The following is a 26,093-nucleotide window of genomic DNA, read 5'->3' as shown; positions in this document are numbered from 1 at the left end:
GTTGTTAATATTTTTCTAACAATCTAATATTAGCAGATATAAATAAATGACCTGATGCATTTTTTTTTATATGTAATGAATTTGCTCTAAAAACCAATCCCATGTCACATTGTTGCGAATAAAAGTTACAACAATTACACAATTAACTGATTAGATGTCATGTATTGAATGAATTGCCAATTATTTTGATAACTGACTTCTCGTTCAAAAGTCATTTTTATCATAAATATCCAAAATCTCTGATTTTAAATGTAAATATTTTCTAGTTTCTCTAGGACAGTAAACTGAATATCTTTGGGTTGTGGACAAAACAAAACATTTGAGGACATCACCTTTGACTTTGGAAAAACAGTGATCAATACTCAGCATTTATTGACAGATTACTTGATGATGATATAGTCATTAGTTGCAGCCCTACTACTACAAACTACTGCAGTAAACTGCTGCTAGTGAGATACTCTGAGGTCCTTACATGGCTCAGCCTGTCTGTGTATATCAGAGGTGGCACTTGGAAAAATCTCAGGTCCCAAAGATTTCCCCAGATGGTTGACAGGTTGGTGTTGGTTACTGTCTCTCCCATTGCACAGGGTCTGGTTGTCAAGTGTCTGCCACCTGTTTCCCTGTATGTGAAGAAGGTGAGCCCAAAGCTAGCATTAGACACTTTATAGTCTTATTCTTAACAGTACAATCAGATGCTATGCCATATTATAATGCCTCTTCTCTAAAATATTCATACCTGCTTATGTTTCCTTGAAAGGAAGACCAAAGTGGATTGCTGTGTGGCACTAAGGTGAAGCCCCCTCCCTATCAAAGTGAGGTGGCCTTTCTTGGAACAGGACCACATCTGGCTGCTTGCCTCTCTGCCCGTAGCCACCGACGCCACTTCAACACCAGCCTCGTCACTTTCATCCTGAAAGATGCAGGTCTGCAGGTGGACACCTTCATACTGCTCTCGAGGTGCAGTCAGACACTCCCCAGTGTGGTGACTGCTGAGAGCCTGGCTCTCCGGGACCCACCGCCATTCCTGCAAGTCCGAATACGGGCTGCAGTCAGCCAGAGACACCCTGCCTCCAAAAGCTCCTTCCTGCACCTGCAGACATTTACCCAGCAGCTTGTTCTGAATCTTTAAGCCAGACGCCTCTGTGGAGGGGACATAGAAAAGAAAAAAGGAATTGTACAAGTAACTCGTAACTCTAGGTGTAAGGTTTAAAATATCATGAATAAAAATGTTCTTACTCAAATTTAGGACAAATCGGGACATCAAAGCTTCATTCATTATATAATATAGCAACATTTAGATGTTACATAATCAGTTCTTTTACTTTCGCTCTCGTTTTTTTTGATGAGCTGTGCGTGAAAGTTTTATTTCTCTCGTATTTTATTCACAGATTTGTGTCAGTGAGCGCTTCTCTTTTCGACACGTGATAAAGATGCTGATCAAACAGCATGTGACAGGTGTGTGTCTTTAACAGGTCACAATAAAAAAAGGCCACTAAAGTGTGCTTTATTGTTTTATTTTGAAAAAATGTGCATGGTGCTATGGCAGGTGCATTACTTTGTTAAAGTAACACCATTTTTGAGAGAAATAAAACATGTCTTCTTTTCAAAATAAAAGTGCACACTTTAGAGTGTCCTTTTTTTTAAATTGTGACGTCAGAACACACCTGTGTCCTGCTGTCTAATCAGGATCCTGATGTGCCACACCTGTCCTGTTAACATATTTCAATGAGGTCCAGATATCGGCCTGTTTTAACAGTGTGCATAACAACAAGCTGGATAATCCTGCAGGACACGAATACAACAAACCAAACCCCATTTAAAAAGATGCTGAATTGAATCTTTCTTTGCTCCTGGGCAAACGTGTCGTGACATATCACTTGAGACATTTCAAAGGTGAGTATCTTTTTATACTTGGCTGTAATCGGCATAAAACTAAAGCAGCAAAACTCGATGCAGTTGGACCCTTTTCACTGGGTTTAAGTAGCTAAGTTAGCGTTAAACTCCCATAGCTGGTAAGATGCATGCACATGTTTGCTATTTAATATTATTTTAACTTATTGCAACCCGACTGCTCAACTATAACTCACTAAAGTGTCGCAGTCTTTACTGAAACTATGCAACGCCTCCGTCAACTTTAATCCGCTCCAGCTCAGGTCGTGCTCGCTGACTTAGCAGAAATGGACCTACTCCTACTTTTCCTTTTTTTTTTTTTTACTTACCTTTGAAAATCACTAAAACAAGCAAACACACACACGGAAACCTTCTTCCCATGGCGATGCTGATAACAGGCGCAGATAGTTTTGGGTGTTCCGCGGTAATCCGGCTTGCATGCATTGTGCAACCGGAGCAAGTGCAAGTGGGTGGGCACAAAACTTTGATGCCACCTCCCTCAAACATCCATCACTTGGATGGATGAATGCAGAGCCCATGCATTCCTACTCATAACTCTTCAGAGGGGACATGCATGGTCTCCCAAAGTGCTGCTTTCCACTGAAATGCTTTGTGGGTGACTTATGGAAGATCATGTGGCATTTTTGCATATACTTTTGGTGTATTGTTTATACTGTGTTTCACACTACTCCTTGTTTACCACTATGGCAAGTAGGAAAATGTGTTTACAGCCAGCGTGCTACAACTCCACTGACTACAAATTAGATTTAAAGAGCATAAATCTGTTATAAGGAGAAAACAGAGTTCCCGGCTGAATAGGATTGCCCACTCGTTACTGTGAGGAATGGGACAGCTTTTGTGGCCTGTGCGGTCACATGATGTTTTTCCTCTCTCATGATGCACCACAAAGTATGTGTGAGACAAAATAAATAGATTCGGTGGACACAGAAATATTCAAACCGTATGCTGTAACAAAGTGTGTTTTTATTTCAATAATATCTGCAACAGTTAAAACACTCACACATGAAATAATTCAACCTAAAGCTTGCATATAGAAGAGAACCAGTTCACTCAAAAGGCATACAGTAATTATTATGTGAAAATGAAGTTAAATGAATATGGGGCACATTTTTATGGGTACTACATTATGAAATACATTGTCTGTAAATGTATTTCCCTTATATAACATGATTGTAAAAAAAATAATACCTAAGTAATTTCAATAAATGGAAAAAGTCCACATTTTGTCTGCAGCTCATAGCAACAGACCTTTTTCACAGCAGACATTTTGACATGAAACTGTAGGTTAACACAGGTGTTTCCAGTGACGCTTATTAAGGTTTCGTTCCATTCAGGTCAAACAGTCTAGGTCATGTGCATGTTGGTGAAACATTAGTGAAATTAGAAACACATGTGATGACTTACCTATTTCACCTGAGGAAAAAGGTCTATTTCTTTAATAGAGTAAAATATTGGTTTTGTTTACCACTGGCAACCATGTCTGTTGGTTTGCATCAGGGTTAACTTAAAGCTTAAAGTAGAACCAGTTCAGTCAAAAGGCAGAAAGTACTTCTAATATAAAAACAAAGTGAAATGAATAAGGGGCACATTTTTTTTATGAGCACTACATATAAAATACATTGTCTGTACATAAATTTTCCCTTTATATAACATAACTGTAAAAATATCAAACAGTAGTACAAATACAGAATATAGTTTCACATTTCAGAAAATATTTTATTGCATAATAAATAGCTCAAATGTCCTCATCTGTCAATATTTCAAGACTAAAACTAAATTTGATGAATTAAATATTTTACAGCCAAAATCAATTAAAATGAAAGTCCACATTTTGTCCGCAACTCATAACAGTGGACCTTTTTCACAGCAGCCATTTTAACATGAAATAGTAGGTCAACAACAAGTGTTACTAATGACACAAATTAAGGTTTCGTTCCATTCAGGTCAAACAGAGTACAGGTCATGTGCATGTTTAGCTTACTGGAAAGTCTCTGTTCTAATATCTGGAATGAAACCTTAAGCACCTCAACCTTAAGTTTAGTATCATTGGAGACACCTATTTCATGTCAAAATGGCTTCTCTATTTCTTCTCTATAAAATATTAAAAGCTTTTGTTTAACACTGTTTTCACATCTGTTGGTTTCCATCTGGGTCATCTTAAAGTTTGCATATAGAAAAAAACAACAGTCCAGTCAAAGGGAGATTAAGTAATTGTTATGTGAAAATGAGATGGACTGAATGAAGGACAACCCTAACCCTTGATGCTGCTCTTAAATGGTGGGAAAGCTGCAGTTGGAAAACCGTATTGAGTGGCCTGTTGTGGCCACTGATATTTAAGTCAAGAGGAGTCGCAGAACATCAGCAGGGCTAAGGGCAGCAAAGCTACGAGGAACGATGACCAGTGGAAGCATCACCGTTGGGTCAATGGCAAAACTGATGTCCAAATACACCTGGGAAACAAACATATGACGGGAAGGAAAAGACAAGACGAGACAAGAATAGTCTGTGCTTTAGTTACTTAACTGCCAGTATTTGCAAACAAAAGTAAATAATGCAGTACTGAGTTAATATAGCATCACTATTACATTGTCACATACCTTGAGGTGATATTGGACTGAGATGATGTTACAGTTATGGATGGTGTAGAAGACATCGCCAGGAATCTTCACTTGGCAGGAGAAAGTTTCCTCTGTGTTCTGTTCGATGGTGTCCCCAACAATTTGCCAAAGCCTATTGTTGCAGGTCATACGGGTCTCTTTGGCCGGGTACACTATATCCTGCTGCAGACTGACTTTGGGCTTCATTTTTTTGGAAGAAGAGTTGTAGATTTTGGCAACAACAGATACAGTGTCACCTGTTTTAAAAAAAGAAAAAAAGAAATCTGAATATGCATTGTTTTATTCTGGAATAATGTCACCACACGTAATATAGAAAACTTCAATGAACTTGTTTTGAGACAACCAAACAATCTACAATTAACACCTTGATAATTTACTTCATAATGAAACAATGTACAAAGCTGTTAACATCTGATATCATCTGACAATACACTGCATTTCATGTCTTGCTTCTGTACTTGGTTTTGTTTCCAGAAAGCTGGAGTAACTTTACCTGGAGAGCAAACCGGTCTGTCAACAATAGCCATCATTCGGATCTGTCCTGGGGAGAAAACCCCAATCTCTTTTTGCACTGATTCAGAGCGGGGATACTAGAACAAACCAAACAAATATTATTTCATATCAACTCAACTTTCAATTTTAGCCAACTGTCTCTTTAGTCATGTGGTGTCTTATCTCAAGTATTTTTCTTTTTAGTAGCTACAATCTAGTGCTGCATAAGAGAAACACATTTTATAATTGTAATTGGGTACGTACTACGATTTTGCCACGGAACGATAAAGACTTTGACACAAAACTGAGCTTCGTTTCTATTGTAACAGGACACCTCCAGCTCCTGGACAGCTTTGCTTCAAGCATGTAGACGATCTTTCCATAAGTCCCCTTGAAGGATGACGGCATGTCACTATAAGACACAACCAAACCATTAATGCAATGAAAGCAACCAATGACACTATTAGATACTAGAAATTCTGACTTACCCCTGGGGGATTTGAAGCCCGAACTTAAAGCGATGGACTCCTTTCGGAAGTAGAGTGCCTGCAAAGGAAGTGGAAATCAGTAACCCTTCCTCTACCAAACAAAAGAATGACAGAGCCGTTATTCAATGAGCTGGGTGTATTCTGTATGCATGTGGTTCACATGTGTAAATCAATATTTATATGTGCAGCATTTCACTTAGGAGTTATCTAAAAAAATGTACCATAAAGACCAAGATTTTTCGGGGTTAAGTCTAGACCAAGTCCAGTGTAAAATGGGAATGTAATCTGTAAAACTGAACAGGGACGGCTGACAGCCATTAACAGTAACAAAAATGTAAAGTTATTGATTTCATTTAAAGCAGGAAGGTTTACCTCCAACCACAGGGGTTATGTTAAAAAATGATGAAGCACAGGCACATTTTATTGTGTAGTTTTACTTATGTAATTATTCTCAGCAACACGTTAAAGTATCCTAAATTGACAGCAGTTATTTATCAGCATGCAACATGTGCAACTCTCTGTTAGAGACACAACTCAAACCACAGCAGCCTACACCAGTTTAACAGAGTTTAACAAATACACAGCGTTTCCAGGACAGTGTATCCGTGGGGTGGGGGTGTATTTCTCACCAAAAAAAATCCCATCCGCAAAATGACCTACTTTAAAAAACAATGAGTTTGATTGGTTGAAAGAACTTTGCAGCTTTTGGCCTGTGGTCTCATAGTTAAACCTCAAGGTGAATGCTTCTTCTGTTTGGCTTTCTGTCTCATAGGTGTTTCCTCTATAACTACAGACTGTATAACAACTGTTCCATAGAAAGAATAAAGAAATAACTGATTTGGACAAGGAAAAGAAGTTACACACACATATCCATCTTATCAAACTAACTAAATTCTGGTCAGGTGTTAAAATGAGCAAATAAATCAAAAGAGAAGCACATTTATTTGACCTACCTCCAGCATTTTCTTTCACTAGGTACTCCTTGTCTTTGAAGAATCTTGTGTGGTGTTTGAAGACTACCTCAACACCTCCACTTTGCTTTGACCAGTTCACACGCGCGTCCCCTTTCACTTTAACGAAAATGCTGTTCACTTTTGTTTCTTTTGTCAAAGTAATAATGACTGTTCCTTTGACAGCATCTCCTTCAGAAAATAAGTTCTCTTCGTTGAGAGGTTCGTAAATCAATCTGAAGTCCTTTATCGGAGACATTTTGGATGTGTCGACCAAACATGCTCTGTATTTTCTCACCTGTGGCTCCGCAGCACGAGGGGTTGGGTTATAAATCCTGTACATGTCCACAAGATCATTATGCGGCTCCTCCCTCAGTGATGTAACAAAAACATACCTCCATGTGTCATAACAGCAAAATGAGCGGACTGGCTCCTAACCTGAGATCAAACTGGGAGCGGTGGTGTCTGTTATAAAAATTAGGATTGTACTGGGCTGCAGGTGTTTTAACTCTTAGAGGGAGTGTATGTGTGTTTTGTCTTTTTGTTTATTTTGTGTATTCCCCTTATCTAGCATGTGTTTGTTGAAGCTGACTGGGAAAGGAAATTAAAAATGTTCAAGGACATGAGAAACCGACTAAAGGAAGTGTCATTTTGGACAAGAAACATAATGTTCATTACTAAGGGGAAAACCAAAAAAGGAAATCGTTAGTGGGAAGATGTTCGAGACAGCCCATTTTGAATGAATTGTATAAAAACTACCTGACAGAGCTCCACAGGGAGCCTTTTTCTCTGTAACCCTCTTGTGTGTTGCACTGTTAAATGCTCCTTCTTGTACAAGAATATTAAATTCAACTTAAACTTCGATACTTTGAATCCAGTCCTCCTTATTCAAAGGTTCTTCATAAAAAATTCTCATGACAGTGTCGTCTTGATTTTAACGGGTGCAAGAAAACTTTTTATATTAACATACAATAGGCCATTATCTCAGTAATCTCACAGGACAAGGACACAGTAAAGACCTGAACACAAGGTTTATTCACAGAGCAGTTATGTGAAAATAAAGACATATACGTAGATATATTTTCCCTTATATAACATAACTGTAAAAATATCAAACAGTAGTACAAATACAGAACATAGTTTCACATTTCAGAAAATATTTTACTGCATAATAAATAACTAAAAATGTTCTCATCTGTCAATATTTCAAGACTAAAACTAAATTCAATAAATTAAATATTTTACAGCCAAAATCAATTAAAATAAAAAAGTCCACATTTTGTCTGCAACTCATAACAGTAGACCTTTTTCACAGAAGCCATTTTGACATGAAACTGTAGGTTAACCACAGGTGTTTCCAGTGACACAAATTACGGTTTTGTTCCATTCAGGGCAAACAGAGTCCAGGTCTTGTGCATGTTGGCTTACGGTAAAGTATCTGTTGTATTATCTGGAAGGGAACATTAAGCACCTCAACCTTAAGTTCAGTATCACTGGAGACACCTGCATTGGCCCACCTATTTCATGTCAAAGTGGCCACTTTATTTCTTCTCTATAAAATATTTAAAGGTTTTGTTTACCACTGAAAACCACATCTGTTGGTTTCCATCTGTGCTTAAAGGTTGTAATGTCAAAATGAGATGGAAAGAATGAGGGGCAACCTTAACCCGTGACGCTGCTCTGAAGGTGTCAGGAACACAGAGACTGGCGGACACAAATGTAGGCAGGCAGACGATAATCAGTTCTCAAGGTCTTTTATTCGGGTCAAAATCAGGAATGGCAATCAGACAGGCAGAGGTACAAAATCAGGAGACTAAGCCTCGGAAACCAGGAACAAAACAGTCAGACACGAGGCTACTCTTACATGAAACGCAGTAATGCTGCTCTAGGAGACAAGACAATCTGGCAGTGACACACGGGAGCACTGGTTATAACACACAGGAGGGAAGGGATACCGAGACACAGGTGAAACACATAAGACATAAGGGCATGGACAGATAAGCATACACAGATACAAAACTATCAAAATAAAACAGGAAACTGACACATGACACAGAAACAAAACGACTCAAGGCACACATATACAGAAAAAATGTACTCTTATCATATGCATATCATTTAGAAGTTATAGGTTATGATACTGAGCTCCCCAAATTTATTAGAAATGTATCTTGTGCGCACAGAACTAACACCCATAATTTTTAAAAGAACTCAAATAATCAACGCATTTCTCTGGCCTACCTTGAGCACTTTTTTTTTCTACAGTATACTTCTCTTCTTTGAAGTATCTCCAGTGCGCACTGAAACGTTGGCTTTCTTCATCACCATTTGATTCGTCCCACTCTACCCGCACATCTCCTTTCAGTTTCATGATTAGCTTCTTCACTTTGGTTTCTTTTTGATAAAGTTAAAATAACTGTGCCTGTCACATAATCTCCTTCGGAAAATGTTTCCTCTTCGGTGAGAGGTTCGTAAATCAACGTGAAGTCCATTTTTCGAGGCATATTGGACGGATCGACCAAACGCACTCTGTTTTTTCCCACTTGTGGCTACGCAGAACTCGTGAAACTCTCGTAACATCAAAATGCACAACATGATACTGAGGTTCACACAACTTAAGTTGAAGTTTAAACCTCCATAATAGTTCAAAATCATCATCCAAATTGGTAATTTGACACAAACTTCCTGCATTTTCTGTTTCAGTTAACTGTACAGTATCAGTTGTTCTGCACTGTTACTGTAATGACAATATGTCACTCAGTCAATGATAGAAAAAAGATCCCTGAAGGAAAAGGTATGGCAACCACTGCTCTGGGGTGACATCAAGTGCCCTATAGTGCCCTCAGAGCTCATCCATATAAATCCAAATACCAAGGCTATTTCACTGGGAAATCTTTATTAAGTTTCACAACGTATTTTATGCAAAATTCTTAATGGATTTGTGCATGCCACATTTACCACATTCATAATTCAGAAAAATGTAAGTGTATCTTTAAAGAAGAAAGAGACATGCTGTTGATGGAATTAGATTATTTGTCTAGAATATGGCATGAATGGAAGATAATATGCACAACCGTGTTTTCATTAGTGTAGGTTAAACAGTAATATTTTCATGCCAGGTCAGTTGTCTCATGTCAAACAGACTTGATAGTATAGGTAAATATATGCAGTATAATGGGTTATTTATAAATAAATAAATAAATAAATAAATAAATAAATAAATAAAACAAACAGTTTTTGTCCAATTTCTTTAAGACTGGTCTCCAAACTGGAGAGCGAGGTAACATTGGAAAAAAAAATATCAGTCCAGGACACCTGGTTGAACAAGGCACATAAGACACAGATTGTATCCTGATGACTGAGGTTAAGACATAAAGGACACACAAAAATGTAAAAAGACAAACTATCGAGGGAATGAGATTATTTGTCAAGAAATATGAATAGAACATGCAACACATTTAAAGGTCCGGTGTGTACGATTTAAGGGACTCTATAGAATATGGCATAAATGGAAGATTATATACATGGCACTGTTTTCATTAGTGTAGTGTCAAGAGTAGTGGCTTCATGCCTCGTCAGCTTACTCATGTCAAACACAACAGGCTTTAAGGATTATAAGGAGAATATATGCAGTATATATGGTCTCTTAGTAAGCTTTAGTTTGATTTTGTCCAGTTTCTGTCAACTGGCAGGAGACTGTGGTAACACCAAAACAATTATCAGTCTAAGACACTTCATTGTACAAGGCACATAAAATACAAATTGCATCCTGATGACTGCGGTTAAGGCATAAAGGGCGTAAAATAATTTGTTTCATTTGTCTATTTATATATAAAGTGAAGACAGTAAGAAGTGAAGAACCATTTTGAATAACTCAAATGCCCTCATCAACTGTCTGTGTCTGAAGAAAAGTGCCATGAGAAGGGGTGTAGTGGCAAAATAGTGAGAGGATTAAAGGGTTATTTTATATTTTAGAGTTGGTCAAGGGTTTCTAACATTCCAGCCTGGCTGTTCTGCTCTGTTGAAGTAGATCTGTTCCCGGCAAACAATAAGAACTTTCCAAAAACTTTGCCTTTTAACTTTATGGAAGTGGTGTTGTGTAACTGAGCTATTCGTGTTCTTATTGTGATAAAAGTAAGGGCCAGACTAATCACAGCAGCTGTAAAAGGGACATATAGTCTGGAGGTTCTTCTCCCTGTTGAAACAGAGGTGGAGCAGCAGGGCTTTGATGCTCATCAGACGACGATGGGAAAGCTGCAGTTAGAAACCCATATGGAGTGGCTTATTATTAATTGTTAAAGCCACTTGTGTTTGCCGCTTCAGTAGGCTCTGGTTCTGGGTATCCATACGCAAATGAATCTGAAGGATGAAGTCCATCAGGTAGTGGAGGGGGAGGGAAGGCGCTGTAACATGAGGCCGCATCAGCTCCAGTTTGGTAAGACCTCATGACAGAAGGAATGATGACAAGTGGAAACACCACCTCTGGGTCAACGGCAAAACTGATGTCCAAATAAACCTGGGAAACAGAAATATGTCAAGACGCAAAGGTAACATCATTACTGTAAATGTTACAGAATGTTATACTGTTTTGTATTTAAATATTTGTAGAAGTGTGATTTAAGACTGTATATTTGCAAATAGTTAGCAATTAGTTGATGTATCATCACTTCTTACATTATTACATACCTTGAGGTAATATTCAACTGAGAGGATTTCACAGTTATGGATAGTGCCGATGACATTGGCAGGAATCTCCACTGGGCAGGTGACAGTTTCCTCTGAGTTCACTTCGATAGTTTCCCTAACTATCTTGCAAAGACTTGAGTCACAGACTTTTTTGCCGTTGCCGGCATTGTACTCTATTTTCTGCTGCAAACTGAATTTGGGCTTCATTTTTTTGGAAGAAGAGTTGGAGATTTTGGCAACAATAGATAAAGTGTCACCTGTTTAAAAAAAACAAATCACAATATCTGAATACTCTGGAATAATGTCACCACATATTATTGGAGATACATATACTGTATTTAAGTGTTTTATAACTGTTTATAAAAAAACAACTTGGACTGAGATGACAAACATGCTAAACAACTTCCATGTAACTTCATAATGAATCCATGCACAAAGCTGTAAGTGACTTTACCTGGAGAGCAGACGCTTCTGTCAATGGTAGCTGACATTTGGACCTGTCCTTTGGAGAAAACCCCAATGTCTTTATCCACTGAACCAGAGTGAGGAAACTGGAACGAACCATGCAAACATGATTTCAAGAGAAGCTGATGATTACTGTCTGTGTAAGGCGCAGTGAAAGGCCTTTACAGAGTCAGATAACAATGTTGAACTGCTAAAAGGGAAAACATATTTCCTTGTTTGTAGGCGAATAACCAACTGACAAATACCTTACACTGTAGATGTATTGACTATGACCATTTCTAGACATAGAGTAGTTGTGGCGTTATCATTAGGACATATTGAATAGCCAGAGAACACAGTTTCTCTTGAATATGGCGGCATCATGTATTGATAAATCCTTCATAGATTCAATAATCATTTCACAATAGGGCATCTTAGACTCCTGTGCACTTTCTCTTCACTGCCTGAACTGACTATTGATGAATACAATTCTTCATTCATTTCAGTGTTGATCTACTCCATTGCATGTTCATTCAAGCAATCAGCTTGTGGGTTCTTCCCACTCCTACAGCTGCAAACACTGTTTTCACACTGTTTCCTCAATTGCTTCTATTCCAGCCTTGTCTTCTAGTCATGTAACTTCCTGTCTCAAATATGTTCCTTTTTAGTAGCCACAAGCTAAGTGTTGCAGAAGAACATCAAATTATGTCACTGTAATGTACCATCATTTGGCCGTGGTGTGCCAACGACTTTGACGCCAGTTTGAGCTCTTTTTGTGATTTAGTTGCAAAGTGCCAGCTCCTGGACAGCTTTGCTTCAAGCATGTAGACAATCTTTCCATGAGGATCTTTGTAGGATGACGGCAGGTCACTGTAAGACAGAACCAGTCCATGAATGCAGTTATGTGGGAAAGCAAACAATGGGTGCTGTTAGATGCTAGAAAGTTCAACTTACTCCTGCGGGATTTGAAGGCTGAACTTGAATTCATTGGGTCCTTCGGAAAGTACAGTGTCTGCAAAGGAAGTTAGAATCAGTAAACTGAACTAAACTGAGCCTTTATTTAGTGAGTTTGATTAATGTATTTAGTTTTATGTGGTTCACATACACAAATCAGGAACATTTGTAGATTTGCAGTGCTTCTGACACAACAAGTAAAGGATTATGTTTTTTTTTAACTAATGAATAAATTACGTCGCAACAATATCAACTTTAAAGTAGTTTTCTTTGACGACTTATAATGTATGCATTTCTGGTACCAACGTGTTGATTAACACGACTGCTCTTCACATTACAGTTCATTCAGGTAAAGGGCTTTTTCACAGCTTTCTGCAAATTGCATGGCACAAACCACTCAAACCACAGCCTCTCAGTGCTGGCAAGATGTATCCGGTGTGTGTGTGTGTGTGTGTGTGTGTGTGTGTGTGCATGTGTATGTATGTATGTATGTGTGAACACTCTTTGCAGGGCTGTGCTTGTGTTGATAATAAGGGGAACATAATTCCTCTCCTGCTTCTTCCCAAAGTCCATTATCATCTCATTAGCCTCACTAACATTCAGAAAGAGATTATCGTCCCGGCACCAGCAGGTCATGTTATCTACTTCCTTCAAATAGACCTTTTTATTGGTTTCACTAAAAGGGAACTATGGAGCTGTCTGCCTCCCAGTCCCTAATGTTTTCCCCTTGCTTTCTTCACTTGTGGTTCAGTCTGATACTAATGAAGATAAGTGGTTACAGATAATGGATGGATGCATGTTTCTGTCTGTCCTGTCAGTGTGTGCCTGTTGCTGGGTGTGGCGTCCGATTTTCTCTCATCTGCCTGATGATCTCATCAGTCTCTTTTCAATGCTTGGATTTTCTCACCACCTTTTGATACTGTTCTCTGTCTCTGGTTGTGTTTGCACTTTGTTGTTATGTAGAAGTGATTTGACCATGGTATAATCGTTCAAATACATGTAAAGAGCATGACGTTAGCAGAAGGAAAGGACACTTTTTTGTTTTCTTTTACGAAATGGCCATTTAACCTGTTTGCATGAAATACAGGCTTGGGGAGCAATGGATTAATGCAGTTATTTAATTAGGATACAAAAAGGAGGTGTATTCTTTTACAGTAACAGGAAAAAGGAAATGAACCATCAACTTCCTACTGAATGTCTGTTTTTGTAGTGCATTAGTTATGTGATGTGGCAAGTGACATCAGAGAAGAAGTAATCCAATTTTATGACACCTTAATAGTCTTTGGTTAATATAAATGACATTTTTGTAGGTATTACCGTGATTATTGAAGACAAATATATACCAATATAATTTTTAATTTCCTACTTATTAGTTATGTGCGTTTAAATGTGTCACTTTCAAAGATGGACAAAGTTATTGATGAAACCTTTGCTTTATTGCATGCAGTAATTGAAAAAAACAATATTTCCAGGTATACATGCAATAAGGGAAACGCTGTCAAATCAAAGGGCCAACACATTTTTCTCACCTACCTGTAGCATTTTCTTCCACTAAATTCTCTTTGGCTTTGAAGTATCTCCTGGAAGCAGAGTATGATTTCTTGTTATCTCCACTCCCCTGTGTCCAGTGTACATGTGCGTCCCCTTTCAGCTTCACGAGGAGCTTCTTCACTTTGATTTCTTTTGTCAAAGTGAACCTGACAGCGCCCGTGACAGTGTCTCCTTCACTGAAGATATCGTCTGGGTTGGGACGTTCATAAATCAGTGTAAATTCCTTAATCGGAGACATTTTTTTGGATGAACGAGGCGTTGGCTGTCAAATCCTGTTGACGATGGTCAGGATGTGGATGTTGGATGCTGCTGCTCCGCCTGATGGGTGGGTGAGGTCTCGAGAAAGTCTTCAGCGCTGCCTCATGTCCAGTAACGTGCAGTGAGGTCCATGACTGTGTAGGCAGAGCTTAAATCTCATACAAAAATATATATTAAGTAAAACTTAATATTAAAGCCACTGCAAAGTCAAACTGTCAAAAATGGAGCTAGTTCCTGACATCAGCTGATTATAGCGCGCATAATTACTGCCAATTAATTTTCAGAGACATACATCCACCTGCATTTCTACAAGATTAAATTTTTTTTTTCTCATTAGTCTAGGTGAGGCACTGCCTACCCTGCCTCACCTGACTGCACATGTCAGACAACTTTACACATAGACCTGTCATTACAATCTACTCAGGTTGACGCAATTTAAGGTGAAATTGGTGGACTGTGGTGCCCTCTAGTGGACAGAAAGATGTTCTCGTTATTGAGTAAACTAAGTGCCTTATTATTGATATTTCATATTATAACTAGTGCATACCATAACAATACAGAACCAATAGTGGATTAATTAATTGCAGGAAGTTTGTATTCAACTATGAATTTTGCATAAGAGACAAGTTTTACTGACAATTTTAGGAACCTAGTATACAATCGTCTGTCTGCTTTATTAGGCAGGTTTATTAGGTTTTTATTCTAGACAATCACACATACCTTAACATGCCTCCTTTATGACAAATTCAATGTTTCTCCTCCCTCACACTTGGGCATTGTTCAATAAGCTCTTTGGTTGTTTTAGGGGAGAGAAAGGCCTTTTTTTAAAAAAAGAACAAGGGCACAGTGAAGACCTGAACACAAGGTGTATTCACTAAGTGTTCACTCACGGGTTGGAAACAAATGCTCTAGGCTGACAGAACACGATAAAGTCCCCTCTAGGATGAGGTCCCTTACCCCAACTAATGCTGCGTTTCAGCATCACTACGCCATTTCACTGGGAAAATGTTATTAAGTTTCCCAACACTTGTTTAAAAAATTCTTAATGGATTAGCACATACCACATTTATCACATTCATATTTCGGATACATTTAAGTGATTTTATTTATAAAAAGGAAAAAAAAAGGCATGCTGTTGATTAATGAGAATGAGATTTGTCTAGAAATGAAAACAAACAACAGACTTAAAGATCAGTGTTAGTAGTTATTTGTTTTTTTAACAGTTATAGTTTCATGCCATGTCAGTTTCCCATCAAACACAACAGACTGATAGTATAGGTAAAATATATGCAGCATATATGGTTTCTTTGTCTATTTCTTTAATTTAAAAAAAAACATTTTGTTTGATTTTGCTTTTAGATTTTGTCCAGTTTCTTTCAACTGGAAAACGCTGAAAAAGTACAAGGACACTTTGAGGAATAATGCTCGTAAAAAAATACACATTGTTTTCTGATGACGAGTCATACTTCAGCTTTTAAAGCTGTGACCCGGTGCTACCAAAAGTCTAATGAGAAGAGGGGAAAAGGGACATATAGTTTGGAGGGTCTTCTCCCTGTTGAAACACAGGTGGAGCAGTAGGGCCTTGATGCTGCACTGAGGATGGTGGGAAAGCTGCAGTTGGAAACCCGTATGGAGTGACTTGTTGTGGCCATTGATTGTTGAAACCACTTGTTGCGTTCGCCTGCTGAGCAGGATATGGGGCTGGGTATCCATAAGAACCTGGACCTACAGGTGCAAGATAAGGTGGACCTGCGGGTACAGGACATGGTCCAGCAGGGAATGCAGGGGGAGGAAAGTCGTTGTAACTTGGGGCCCCAGGAGGTCCAGCTGGGTAAGGCCCCATAGCCTCACCAGGGTGAAGGGTAGCAAAGGTAGAAGGAACGATCACCAGAGGTAACACCACCTCTGGGTCAACGGCAAAACTGATGTCCAAATAGACCTGGGAAACAGAAATATGTCAAGAAGCAAAATCTGTCCACATCAGAAGTGAAGAATAAACAAAGCTGTTGTGGTGTTTTAAATTTTTTATGATTTTTGTAGCCGGTAATTTAGGACAAGAAACGTCTTGCTTCGGTTACTGCCAATATTTGCAAAGAAAAGCAAGTTAATTCAATCCTAAGTTGATGTATCATCATTACAACATTGTTACATACCTTGAGGAAATATTCAACTGAGAGGATTTCGCAATTACGGATGGTGTGGACGGCATCAGCAGGAATCTTCAATTGGCAGGAGACAGTTTCCTCGTGCCTTTGGAGAGTGTCACCAACCATTTTGCAAACACTTTGGAAACTGCATGTACTATTGGTCCCGGAACTGTACACTACTCTCTGCTCTACACTGAATTTGGGCTTCATTTTTTTGGAAGAAGAGTTGCAGATTTTGGCCACAACAGATAAAGTGTCACCTGTAAAAACAAATCATAATATAAAAAGAATATGTTTTTTTTTTCTGGAATAATGTCACAATGCTTTATGATTTGAGGAGTGACACACATTCTAACATCCACATCTGAAAAACTTCTGTGACTTTACCTGGAGAGCAAACCTTTCTGTCAACAGTAGCCGACAATTGGACCTGTCCTTTGGAGAAAACCCCAATCTCTTTATCCACTGAACCAGAGTGGGGACACTGGAACAAACCATACAGACATGATTTCAACATCAACTCAGTGCTTCAGAGTAGTCATTCGATTGACACTTGCCTCTGCGGCAAGGACTGAGCCTTTGTACATGGGGGGAGGCACTCTACCAACTGAGCTAACCGTCACCCCTATTGACAATGTTTTAAGCAATCTCAAGATTAATCCTCCTTGACCAGGTTTAGATGGTGTTGGATGATACTGTACTCTCTCTCTTGAGTCTTTAATCAGCTAATCAGATCAGTGAATTTCATATCATCTAATCTTTCAGATTACTGTAGCTCCTGCTGCTGCTAAACCCGTTTGCACACTCAACTCTTGATTGTTGTCTTTGTCCATTTATTTAACCAACTGTCTCTTTAGTCGTGTGACTTCCTAAATCAAATATTGATATAGGAAGCTAGTTGAAGTGCTGCAGAAGAACATCAGATTATATCGTTGTAATGTTCCGTACCATTACTTCGCCATAGACCATAAATGAGGATATTGAAAGAAATTTTAGCTCTTTTTGAACTTTTGAATCCATGTGCCAACTCCTGGACAGCGTCGCTGTAAGCATGTAGGTGATCCTTCCATAAACCCCTTTGAAGGATGACGGCATATCACTGTAAGACAGAATCAACCCATAAATGCAGTTATATGTGAAAGCAAACAATGATGCTGTTAAATGCTACAAATTCTGACTTACTCCTGTGGGATTTTGAGGCTGAACTTGAACTGACTGTTTCCTGTGGGAAGTTTGGTGCCTGCAAAGGAAGTTAGAATCATTAAAACTTCCTGGAGACACCAAACAAATGAACAACAGTGCATTTATCTATTGAGCTGGGTATTGCATGAAGAGCCCTATGCTGAGCCCCAGCCCCTATGGACGGTTGTGCCATACACAGTATGTTTATGTGCGTTGCTTTAGCTGCTTGAAGAAGTATAATTAGCCAGTTTTCTTCCTGCTTGTAACTCGCAAAGCTCTCTACTTTTATATATTTATATATATATATATACTGTATACCAAATTATAACAGAAGTTTTCTCATGACACTCTACATGTAATGCAGGTACAGACTGTACTCTTTATAATAATACTTAGAAACTCAACAAGCAAAAAACAGCAATATTACGATTCTCAGGTACACATGTTTAAATCAATATAGGTGTAATATAGCTGTATCATATCTATGGGGTGCCGTTTGTAAAGCGTCTCGCTCTGAAAATAACAGCAACATTTTGTCACATTTAGCTAAAACAATGTTTAAAAAACTGGTTTGAATTTTTTAGAGTCACTTTTTTGCACATTTAGAACAATATTTGGTATTTTAAATATTTGATAAATGTTATACCTAATGTTATATTTGATAAATGTTATACCTAAATGTTAAATGTAAAATCTAAATGCTAAATCTAAATGTTAAATATAAATCTAAATGTTAAGTCTAAATCTAAATGTTAAATCTAAATGTTAAATATAAATCTAAATGTTAAATATAAATGTTAAATATAAATCTAAATGTTAAATGTAAAATCTAAATGCTAAATCTAAATCTTAAATCTAAATGTTAAATCTAAATCTAAATCTAAATGTTGAATCTAAATCTAAATGTTAAATCTGAATCTAAATGTTGAAGCTAAATGTTTTGGGTAAAACTAAATATTTAGCTAATATGCAAATATATCATGATGGAATACATGTATCCATCTTATTAAACTAATAATTCAAAAAAATTGACAAACTTCGTCCAAGTGTTAAGATGAACAATCAAATGAATAGATCAGCACGTTTTTTCTGACCCACCTGTAGAACTTTCTTCCACTAAATATTCTTTGGCTTTGAAGTATTTCTTGTAGCCAGAGTATGAGCTCTCGTGATCTCCACTTCCCTCTGTCCAGTGTACATACGCGTCCCCTTTCAGCTTGACGAAAATCTTCTTCACCTTGGTTTCTTTAGTCAGAGTAAAGGTAACTGTGCCTACGACGGTGTCCCCTTCGGAAAACGTGTCCTCTTCGTTGAGAGCTTCATAAGTCAGTCTGAAGTCCTTTATCGGAGACATTGCAGATGTGTCGATGAAACGCTGTGAAGCTCTGGGGGGCGAACCCGGCAGATCATTTGACTGAAGGTGCGGCTCCGCCCGACAGTTAAAGTCGTAGACATATTTTTATATCGTTGGTCGCGATGCGTCAACGGGTCCGCCATATTGGATGTGGCAGATCTGCCCGTAAACTAATACAAGGAAATGGACTGAACTTCATAAAGCGCCTTTCTACAAAGTGCTTTAAGTTAATGTGTCTGATACACCCATTCACACACACACACACTAATATATCTGGGAAACAAACAGGCACCAAAAACAACGTCTGTAACTTTTAAAGTGATGATTATAAATGTTTACGTAAGCACCAAACCAACGTATGTATTTTTCTAATGCTGAGTGTTTACAGCTACTAATGTGTGTAACACCGTTACTGTGATGATAAATATTGAAATATTTATATTTAACATTTAATCTGTGTCTATAATAACCAGATCCTGAAATGTAGATTTGACATGAGGGTTTTCTGAATAAAGAGCACTAATGTTTACATTTAACTCTGATTTTAATTAATTGTGTGTATGTATGTATGTATGTATGTATGTATGTATGTACATACATACACTGTGTGTATGTGTGTGTGTATATGTATGTATATACTGTGTGTGTATGTGTGTGTGTGTGTATATATCTCCCTGCTGCAAACATCAATAAACATGAAATATAAAATAAGTTTAAAAGAAAAATTTCTAAAAGAAAATACACCAAATATAAACAATATAAAAAGATATTCACAGTGTGGATATAGCAGTATAAACAGTGTGAATATATCAAAAATACACACCGAGGGGGGTGCACATTGATGGGGGGGCATTACATATATATCTATACAATTGCAGTCTGTGTGTGTGTTTCCAAGTTAAAAACCTTGGTAAAGAATACTCTTGCACAGCTTTTTCCGTGTGTTGCCACTCTGCAACTTAAGGGCTGCGCTCTACTTTGCCACATCCAATATGGCGACGACGTCGACGTACGATTCAGCGCTCAATGCGGCGTCTATGTATATATGTCTATTGTGTTTTTGACAAGATGAACATCATTTTGCTCAAGGCTGTGCCACCTTGTGGTTAGGAATGAATACATACAACGGATTGGACTCGTTTATATGTGTGTGTCACTGTAACTGAAGATTCACAAAGAAAGTTTACATGGCAGTCTTTATTCATGTCCAGAATTCAGAAGAACACCGGAAAAAAATATATAACAAATCAGATTTGCACCATACTGTCTAATGAAAAAGACAGAGATAGTCTTTTGATGCTAAACTCAACAGACTTGAAAATATACAGTGTATATATGTTAGACCACCAATTGCTAAAAACAAAACGATTTTGTTCTTGAGACAGTACATGTTGTCCAGTTTCTTTCAGCTAGCTATCAAACAGCAGAGTGAGGTATTGAGTGCAGGTATAAACTTGAGACTAGATTTAAACAAGGCACGTAAAATACACAGTGTATCCTGATCACCTAGGTCTTTGGGTCAGCAATTATGAAATCGCTTGTATAGATTTGTTCACATGCAAACTGTAAATGATGCACACAATGGCTTTCACATTTTACATTCACACTACTAATAAAGTGTTATTTTATGTAATAAGATTACATGTTTAACTAACTGTTAGTATAACACAGCACACATTCAATTATTTTGCATCAGTAGGCGGGAAAAGGAGCGAATATGATGGAGGAGCTTCATCCGTTTGAGACAGGAAGTCTGTGTCCATCATTGGTGCAGAAGGCAGCAGGTTGTATGCAGGAGCAGGTGGGGGTATGTTAGGAGCAGTTGGGGGTACATAGGCAGGTGCAGAGGGAGGGGATGGATGGACCTCTGGGGCGTATGGGGGTGGGTGAAATGCTGGGGCAGTAGGTGGAGGGTGAAGCACGGAAGACGACGACGATGATGAAAATGGAGTTCCATATGGAGAAGGCAGCTGTGGCACTGGGTTATTGTAGCCCCCACTCACGTATGCCGATTGAGCAGGGTACACAGGTGGTGGTACTGAGTAACTTTGGGCTCTTGGGTATCCATAATTGCCTGCATGTGGGGATGCAGGATAAGGACCCATAGCTGCTGCTGGAGGAGGGAAGTCGCTGTTGCTTGGGGCCCCAACAGCACTATTTGGATAGGGACCCATAGCGTGACCATGAAACTGGCTTGGAGCTAGATCATTAGGAATAATGGCCACAGGGAACTTGACTTCAGGATCCGAAGAAAAACTGATGTCCAGGTACACCTGAGGAAAAAAGATGACTGCTTTGTTAGCACATAATGTTTTACTTCCATTTATGGTATGTATAAGTTTTGTTACACCATTACGTACCTTTAAATAATATTCCAATGAGATAATGTCACAATTATGGATTGTATGAGTCTGACCCCGAGGAACCGTCATTCTGCACTTAACCTCCTCCTGTGTCTTGGGTTGAATAGTGTTTTCGGACAGTTTGAGGATAACGGATTTCTCATGTTTGGTATCGCCAACAGCACGGTACACCAAATCCCGGGTCAAACTGAATTTCGGTGTCATCTCTTTTGACGAGGCATTGTTGACTTTTACAACGATCGTAATGGTTTCACCTATGAGAAGAAGAAATCATATGTTTGATTCGTTATGATTTATTCAAATTCAAATGCAAATTCAACTGCAACATGGGAAAATGCAGTTTGCTCCAGGGTGTGTATTATAAAATGGCAGTTTAATATTGTGGCTCTAAGGCACAACTAGTGCTAATACACTTATTACTCCATGCATATTACTAAGTACTACTGTATCTGAGCAAGTCTGGAAATAACACACAAACTATAATCAATTATTGCCTAACACCGCTGACACCCTAAAATCTGACCCAAACATCTATCAACTAATTTTCACTTATTTCTTATTCATGCTGTATGAAACAAACACTGACAACAGACTATTTTCATGACAGACATTACAACTTGTCAAGAGGAAAAGGTGTTAGCCAACATGCACAATACCAGGACACTGGAAAGGAATGCAGCCTTTTATCATCACAGGATGTGTTACATGTGTAAACATGTAACACATCCTGTGATGATTGTTTTCTTGTTGGCAAACTAATAAGTCGAATAAAACAATTTATAAACTAACATACCAATAACATTAATGCATGTTTCACTAAAATCCTACTATGTTTCAAGAGGAATATTTCTACCTGGTGCATATGCCCTCCTGTCAACGATGACATCCATGTGCACATCTCCTTTTGAGAAAAACCACATCTCTTTGTTGGTTGAACCAACTTGTTGGGTCTAGAGTGCGACAAACAAGGAAAAAATTACTTTGTATCCACTTCCATTATTAAGACAATACAGTGCACAGTTTAGGTATTACAGATACAGAGTGGGTCAAGATCTTCAGGTCCTGAAGTGAGTGTTACTGTACTACTCTTAATCTTATTGCCTGTTGTACAGTATGTCATTGTGATTAAATATAGTGTAGTGGAAGGGGAGTAAACCAGATATTTACGAGGGTAACCCCCCCTTTGCATTTAGAGTCTCTTTTATTACCTCAGAGGAGAGGGAGGGGGAGAAATGTCTACAAAAGGAGCAGTTGAATGTATTATCAGCAGAGAGAACTTTGCGACTGTTGTACTCGTACTGTTGTCTCTCCTTGGCCAAGAATAAAGTTCTAATTTAATACTTTATCGAATTTCCGCGACAATAGGTTAAGTTAAGTTTCTGTCAAGTAAAATTTAAAGATCTGTTTTTCAACATTTTACACACCATTAGATGTTGAAGGTTTGGAATGGCCTTGGAGACAAAATTGATCTCCTTGTCTACTTTACGGTCAAACTTCCAACTCCTGGACAGCTTGGCTTCCAGCTTGTAGACAATCTTCCCATGGCACCCCTTGAAGGATGAAGGCATGCTTCTGTAAAGGAGAACGAACAGATTGTTGTAATATAATCTGAGCTGAATTAACATCGGTTTATTGAGTGGTCAACATTCATTTTAGAACTTTAGTAGACTTTTAGTCTTACTGTACTTACCCTTGTGGTAAGCTGATTCTGAATGGATAGACATGTGTTCCTTGGGGAAGTACAGTGTCTGAAAGGGAAAAGATTTAGCTGTTGACAGTAGTCTACTGACAATACATTTATCCAAGAACAATGTCATTACGTATTCTTATTTCCCATTTCCTACTTTGCACATTGTCTAACGTATGTTATCCCATGTTTATATTTTATTAGAATTATAGTGCACTCTGCTATATTCTCTATATTTTGTATTCTGTAGGTATATCTTATTATATTTATGTAAGTAGTTATGTAGTGTGCACTGCATAGAATATCTTATTTTGAGTCAAACTAGGCTTGTAGTGGAATTAGTATAGAGATCTTTTGAGTTGAAAAAAAATCAAGTAAGTGTAAAGTGAAAAACTCAGATTTACAATTAAGAACATTCAAGTTATCTACAAAATAAGTAGTAGCATGTACTTATCAGATAAGGTTGGTTAAACTTATCAAAATAAGTTAGTGCCACTTAAGATTACAAGTAAAGCATACTTAATTAAAATGTTTGATGTAATCAGTTTCAACATTTTTTTTGAGTTGACTGAACTTATCAGGGTTTACAGTGTGCTTTCCCTAAACTCTGTAGTGAGACACTGTCATGCATTTTTATTTCTTGTGTTACTTTTCTATAGATATACACATCTCTCTTCATTTTTTTTGAATATTGTCCAACCTGTCCACTACATTAATGTAGTTTTTAGTCAATTTGCATTATTTCAGAAAAAAACTGCTATAACAGTACTGATGCTTAGACATTAACGCTTCAGTAAAACTATTTAAACAGGTTTTTTCTTGTAATATTGTGTTTGTGAAACACAGCTCGGCTTGTTGAAGCATGCATGATCACAGAGACGTCTCCACCCACCTTTGGCGTTCTGCGGGATCAGAAACTGCTTCAGCTTGAAATATCTCCTGTGTGCAGAGTATGTGTGGTTGTGCTCGCCCCTCCTGACCGTCCAATGCACCTCAGCGTCCCCTTTGGCTTTTACAAACAAGCTTTCGCATTTGGTGTCCTTCGATAAGAGCAGCGTCACTTTTCCAGTTATTGTGTCCCCCTCCGAGAACGTCCCGTGCTCGTTCAGGGAGTCATAAGTCATCGTTAAACTCTGCACTGAAGGCATGCTGGCGGAGGAGTGTCGCTTAAATGAATAAAGAAATGATATGACCAATCTGCACACAAACTTTCAAAGGTTTTCGGCTGACTACTACTCGGTTGTACGGATTGTGGGTGGTGGAGGACCTCACCCTCCGGAAGTCTGCTCTCATTTTCTCAATCTCTACTGCCATCATCCGTGCAAAGGAGATGGTGGAGCTCACAACAACAGCACAGATGGCACAGAGCCCCCTGGAGGTCCCCACACCCATAGACATATATACATAGACATAGACATGTATATATGTCTATGTATATGTATATATGTCTATGCCCAAACCGAGCACAGACTGGGATAAACTGTGTGTCAGGCGAAAAACTAAGATACATTAACGTGGATCATAATTGATCTTTAGGATACAAAGTAAAATAGTTTGTAAGTCAGTCATTTTACTTGTTTTTTTTTTAGGCTAATCATTCAACCTGCAAACAGAGAGACTGTCAAAAATGTGTGTGTATATTTATCTCAAAAATAAAATAATCCAGAGTAGTGCCTATAAATATAATTAGACACCGTGCAAGTCCTATTTTAGTGTTATACATCAATATTTTTGATATACACTTTTGCCTGTGATAACACTTCAAGACAAATTGTGTTTAAGTTATCAATGAAGTTATTGTCATACTACTATTGTCAGTCTATGTCTACAGACTTGTTATTGGGCCATAGTTTCATAAAGCTGCGAAGAAAAATAATAAAAAACAAACAAACAAGTAAACAAACAAAAACAAACTTATTGCTTTTATTCTGAAAGTTGGACGCCCATCCCGGAAGTCTTAGAAGAAGAAACTAAAACAAAAGTGACAAAAAATGCATTTATAAAATAAGAGTTGAGGAAATTAATATCCGGTTTTCAGATTGGCAAAACTGTGTTATGCATACCTCCCTGACTAAATTTAATGTCGTTTATTTTATTCTATTCACTAGTTGCAACCATGGACAGGTGGCAACATCACAACTACTTCTCCAGTTTATTTTTTTATTTTTATTTTTATCAGTGTGTGTTCGTCACTCATAGCCTATTTGTGTTTATGGGTCATCCAGGATTACTTGATTGCGTTAATTAAAATGTCCCCATGTTGGACAGGAAACCACCTAATGCGCATGTCAGAGGCCTCGGAGCGTCCCTATGGACAAACTTACCTGCAGACATGTGTAAGTCTTATTTAACATGTTTTATTCTCTCTAATTCATTCGACACTGTGTTGTTTTTTTTAATTGCTTGTTTGGCAACAGAACTAGCTGACGCAAATTTCGTGAAAAAAAAATGCTTTGTTGTGAACGCGAGTTGTGCAAAAACATTGTAAACGGCATGCAATGCAATTATTTCGTCTATAAACTTCCCCGCAACATGTTCATTTAAAATATTGCACTCAGTATGTAATGTTTTTGTAGTTTAGCAAATATCTAAACAATATATACACGCAGTTGCAATACCTCAGGCTGAGCGCCATATTTGTATCAGGAAGCATCCATTCCCAAATTGGTCATCCAGTGCGCTCCGGCCTGTGTATGATGTTTGTGACTTTGTGCAAAATGTTGGAAACAAATGACTTAAGTTGGTCCTAAAAGAGAAAAAGAGATCCACAGCAGGAAACGCAGGTGTATTAATTATTGCTGCATTGTGCATGCTGCTTCATGGTCACTGTTACTGGAGCTGGCCTCTAATTACTGTTATTAAGTGCACCTGTGATCTCCCTGCTGTGGCCAGTCCCTTCTGTTTTTAATTACGCTCATAGTGAAAATACATTTTAAGTTATGCATTACGTACACACATATGTTTATACTGTGCATTGTGCAGAGTTGCGGTGCAACTGTTTCTCATTC

General features: G+C 38.1%; 5 protein-coding genes across 8 annotated transcripts in view; 1 reads left to right on the top strand and 4 right to left on the bottom strand.

Moving 5' to 3' along the window:
• The window catches only part of LOC104918090 (hypothetical protein), a 10,317-nt gene extending 3,555 nt beyond the window's left edge, over positions 1-6,762 (bottom strand). Inside the window, exons 1-7 of one of the 2 annotated variants that reach the window (XR_003462043.1) lie at positions 6,463-6,762; positions 5,510-5,567; positions 5,286-5,433; positions 5,023-5,119; positions 4,509-4,765; positions 2,220-4,361; positions 1,014-1,140 (exon numbers count right to left, since the gene is read on the bottom strand). Coding sequence is in view for 1 of the 2 variants with exons in the window: in XM_010729719.3 (XP_010728021.3) it covers positions 473-620; positions 737-1,140; positions 2,220-2,397 (730 nt within the window). In the remaining variant the exon portion in view is untranslated. Of the gene's footprint in view, positions 1-472; positions 621-736; positions 1,141-2,219; positions 4,362-4,508; positions 4,766-5,022; positions 5,120-5,285; positions 5,434-5,509; positions 5,568-6,462 lie in introns of those variants that run through there. The other variant, XM_010729719.3, reaches the window with a different exon arrangement.
• Positions 1,756-26,093, top strand: part of LOC109142379 (probable E3 ubiquitin-protein ligase HERC2) — a 329,793-nt gene continuing 305,455 nt past the window's right edge. For 2 of the 3 annotated variants that reach the window (XM_027276672.1, XM_019275964.2), the window contains exon 1: positions 25,326-25,421. In XM_027276672.1, coding sequence (XP_027132473.1) covers positions 25,335-25,421 — 87 coding nt within the window. In that variant the 5' untranslated portion in view covers positions 25,326-25,334. Of the gene's footprint in view, positions 1,894-25,325; positions 25,422-26,093 lie in introns of those variants that run through there. The other variant, XM_019275965.2, reaches the window with a different exon arrangement.
• On the bottom strand, positions 9,736-14,630 carry LOC109142380 (arrestin domain-containing protein 3). Its single transcript, XM_019275967.2, has 6 exons — positions 14,077-14,630; positions 12,544-12,601; positions 12,312-12,459; positions 11,600-11,696; positions 11,146-11,402; positions 9,736-10,975 (listed from the first exon to the last, which is right to left on the bottom strand). Exons 1-6 carry the CDS (start codon positions 14,330-14,332, stop codon positions 10,748-10,750), a joined length of 1,044 nt encoding a protein of 347 aa, XP_019131512.2. The 5' UTR covers positions 14,333-14,630; the 3' UTR covers positions 9,736-10,747.
• LOC104918099 (arrestin domain-containing protein 3) lies at positions 15,440-19,080 on the bottom strand. The gene is made up of 6 exons (XM_010729727.3): positions 18,780-19,080; positions 17,682-17,739; positions 17,448-17,598; positions 16,887-16,983; positions 16,506-16,759; positions 15,440-16,291 (listed from the first exon to the last, which is right to left on the bottom strand). Exons 1-6 carry the CDS (start codon positions 19,033-19,035, stop codon positions 15,857-15,859), a joined length of 1,251 nt encoding a protein of 416 aa, XP_010728029.3. The 5' UTR covers positions 19,036-19,080; the 3' UTR covers positions 15,440-15,856.
• On the bottom strand, positions 20,223-24,463 carry LOC104918093 (arrestin domain-containing protein 3). Its single transcript, XM_010729721.3, has 6 exons — positions 23,978-24,463; positions 23,089-23,146; positions 22,823-22,970; positions 22,252-22,348; positions 21,396-21,652; positions 20,223-21,308 (listed from the first exon to the last, which is right to left on the bottom strand). Exons 1-6 carry the CDS (start codon positions 24,231-24,233, stop codon positions 20,718-20,720), a joined length of 1,407 nt encoding a protein of 468 aa, XP_010728023.3. The 5' UTR covers positions 24,234-24,463; the 3' UTR covers positions 20,223-20,717.

This window comes from Larimichthys crocea, chromosome III (genome assembly GCF_000972845.2).
Source record: "Larimichthys crocea isolate SSNF chromosome III, L_crocea_2.0, whole genome shotgun sequence".
Lineage (NCBI taxonomy): Eukaryota > Metazoa > Chordata > Actinopteri > Sciaenidae > Larimichthys > Larimichthys crocea.
Note: the sequence above shows the minus strand (reverse complement) of the source record. Positions and strands in the feature narration are given on the sequence as shown.

Coding starts and splice junctions, on each gene's coding strand:
- LOC104918093 (XM_010729721.3), bottom strand. CDS start 24,233: ATGCCTTCAGTGCAGAGTTTAACGATGACTTATGACTCCCTGAACGAG. Junction 23,147..23,977: donor GATCCCGCAGAACGCCAAAG/GTGGGTGGAGAC, acceptor TTTCCCTTTCAG/ACACTGTACTTCCCCAAGGA. Junction 21,309..21,395: donor CATTGGAATATTATTTAAAG/GTACGTAATGGT, acceptor TTTTTTCCTCAG/GTGTACCTGGACATCAGTTT.
- LOC109142380 (XM_019275967.2), bottom strand. CDS start 14,332: ATGTCTCCGATTAAGGAATTTACACTGATTTATGAACGTCCCAACCCA. Junction 12,460..12,543: donor AGCCTTCAAATCCCGCAGGA/GTAAGTTGAACT, acceptor TCTGTCTTACAG/TGACCTGCCGTCATCCTACA. Junction 11,697..12,311: donor CACACCACGGCCAAATGATG/GTACATTACAGT, acceptor GGTTCGTTCCAG/TTTCCTCACTCTGGTTCAGT.
- LOC104918099 (XM_010729727.3), bottom strand. CDS start 19,035: ATGTCTCCGATAAAGGACTTCAGACTGACTTATGAAGCTCTCAACGAA. Junction 16,984..17,447: donor TGGTCTATGGCGAAGTAATG/GTACGGAACATT, acceptor GGTTTGTTCCAG/TGTCCCCACTCTGGTTCAGT. Junction 16,760..16,886: donor CAGAAAGGTTTGCTCTCCAG/GTAAAGTCACAG, acceptor TTGTTTTTACAG/GTGACACTTTATCTGTTGTG.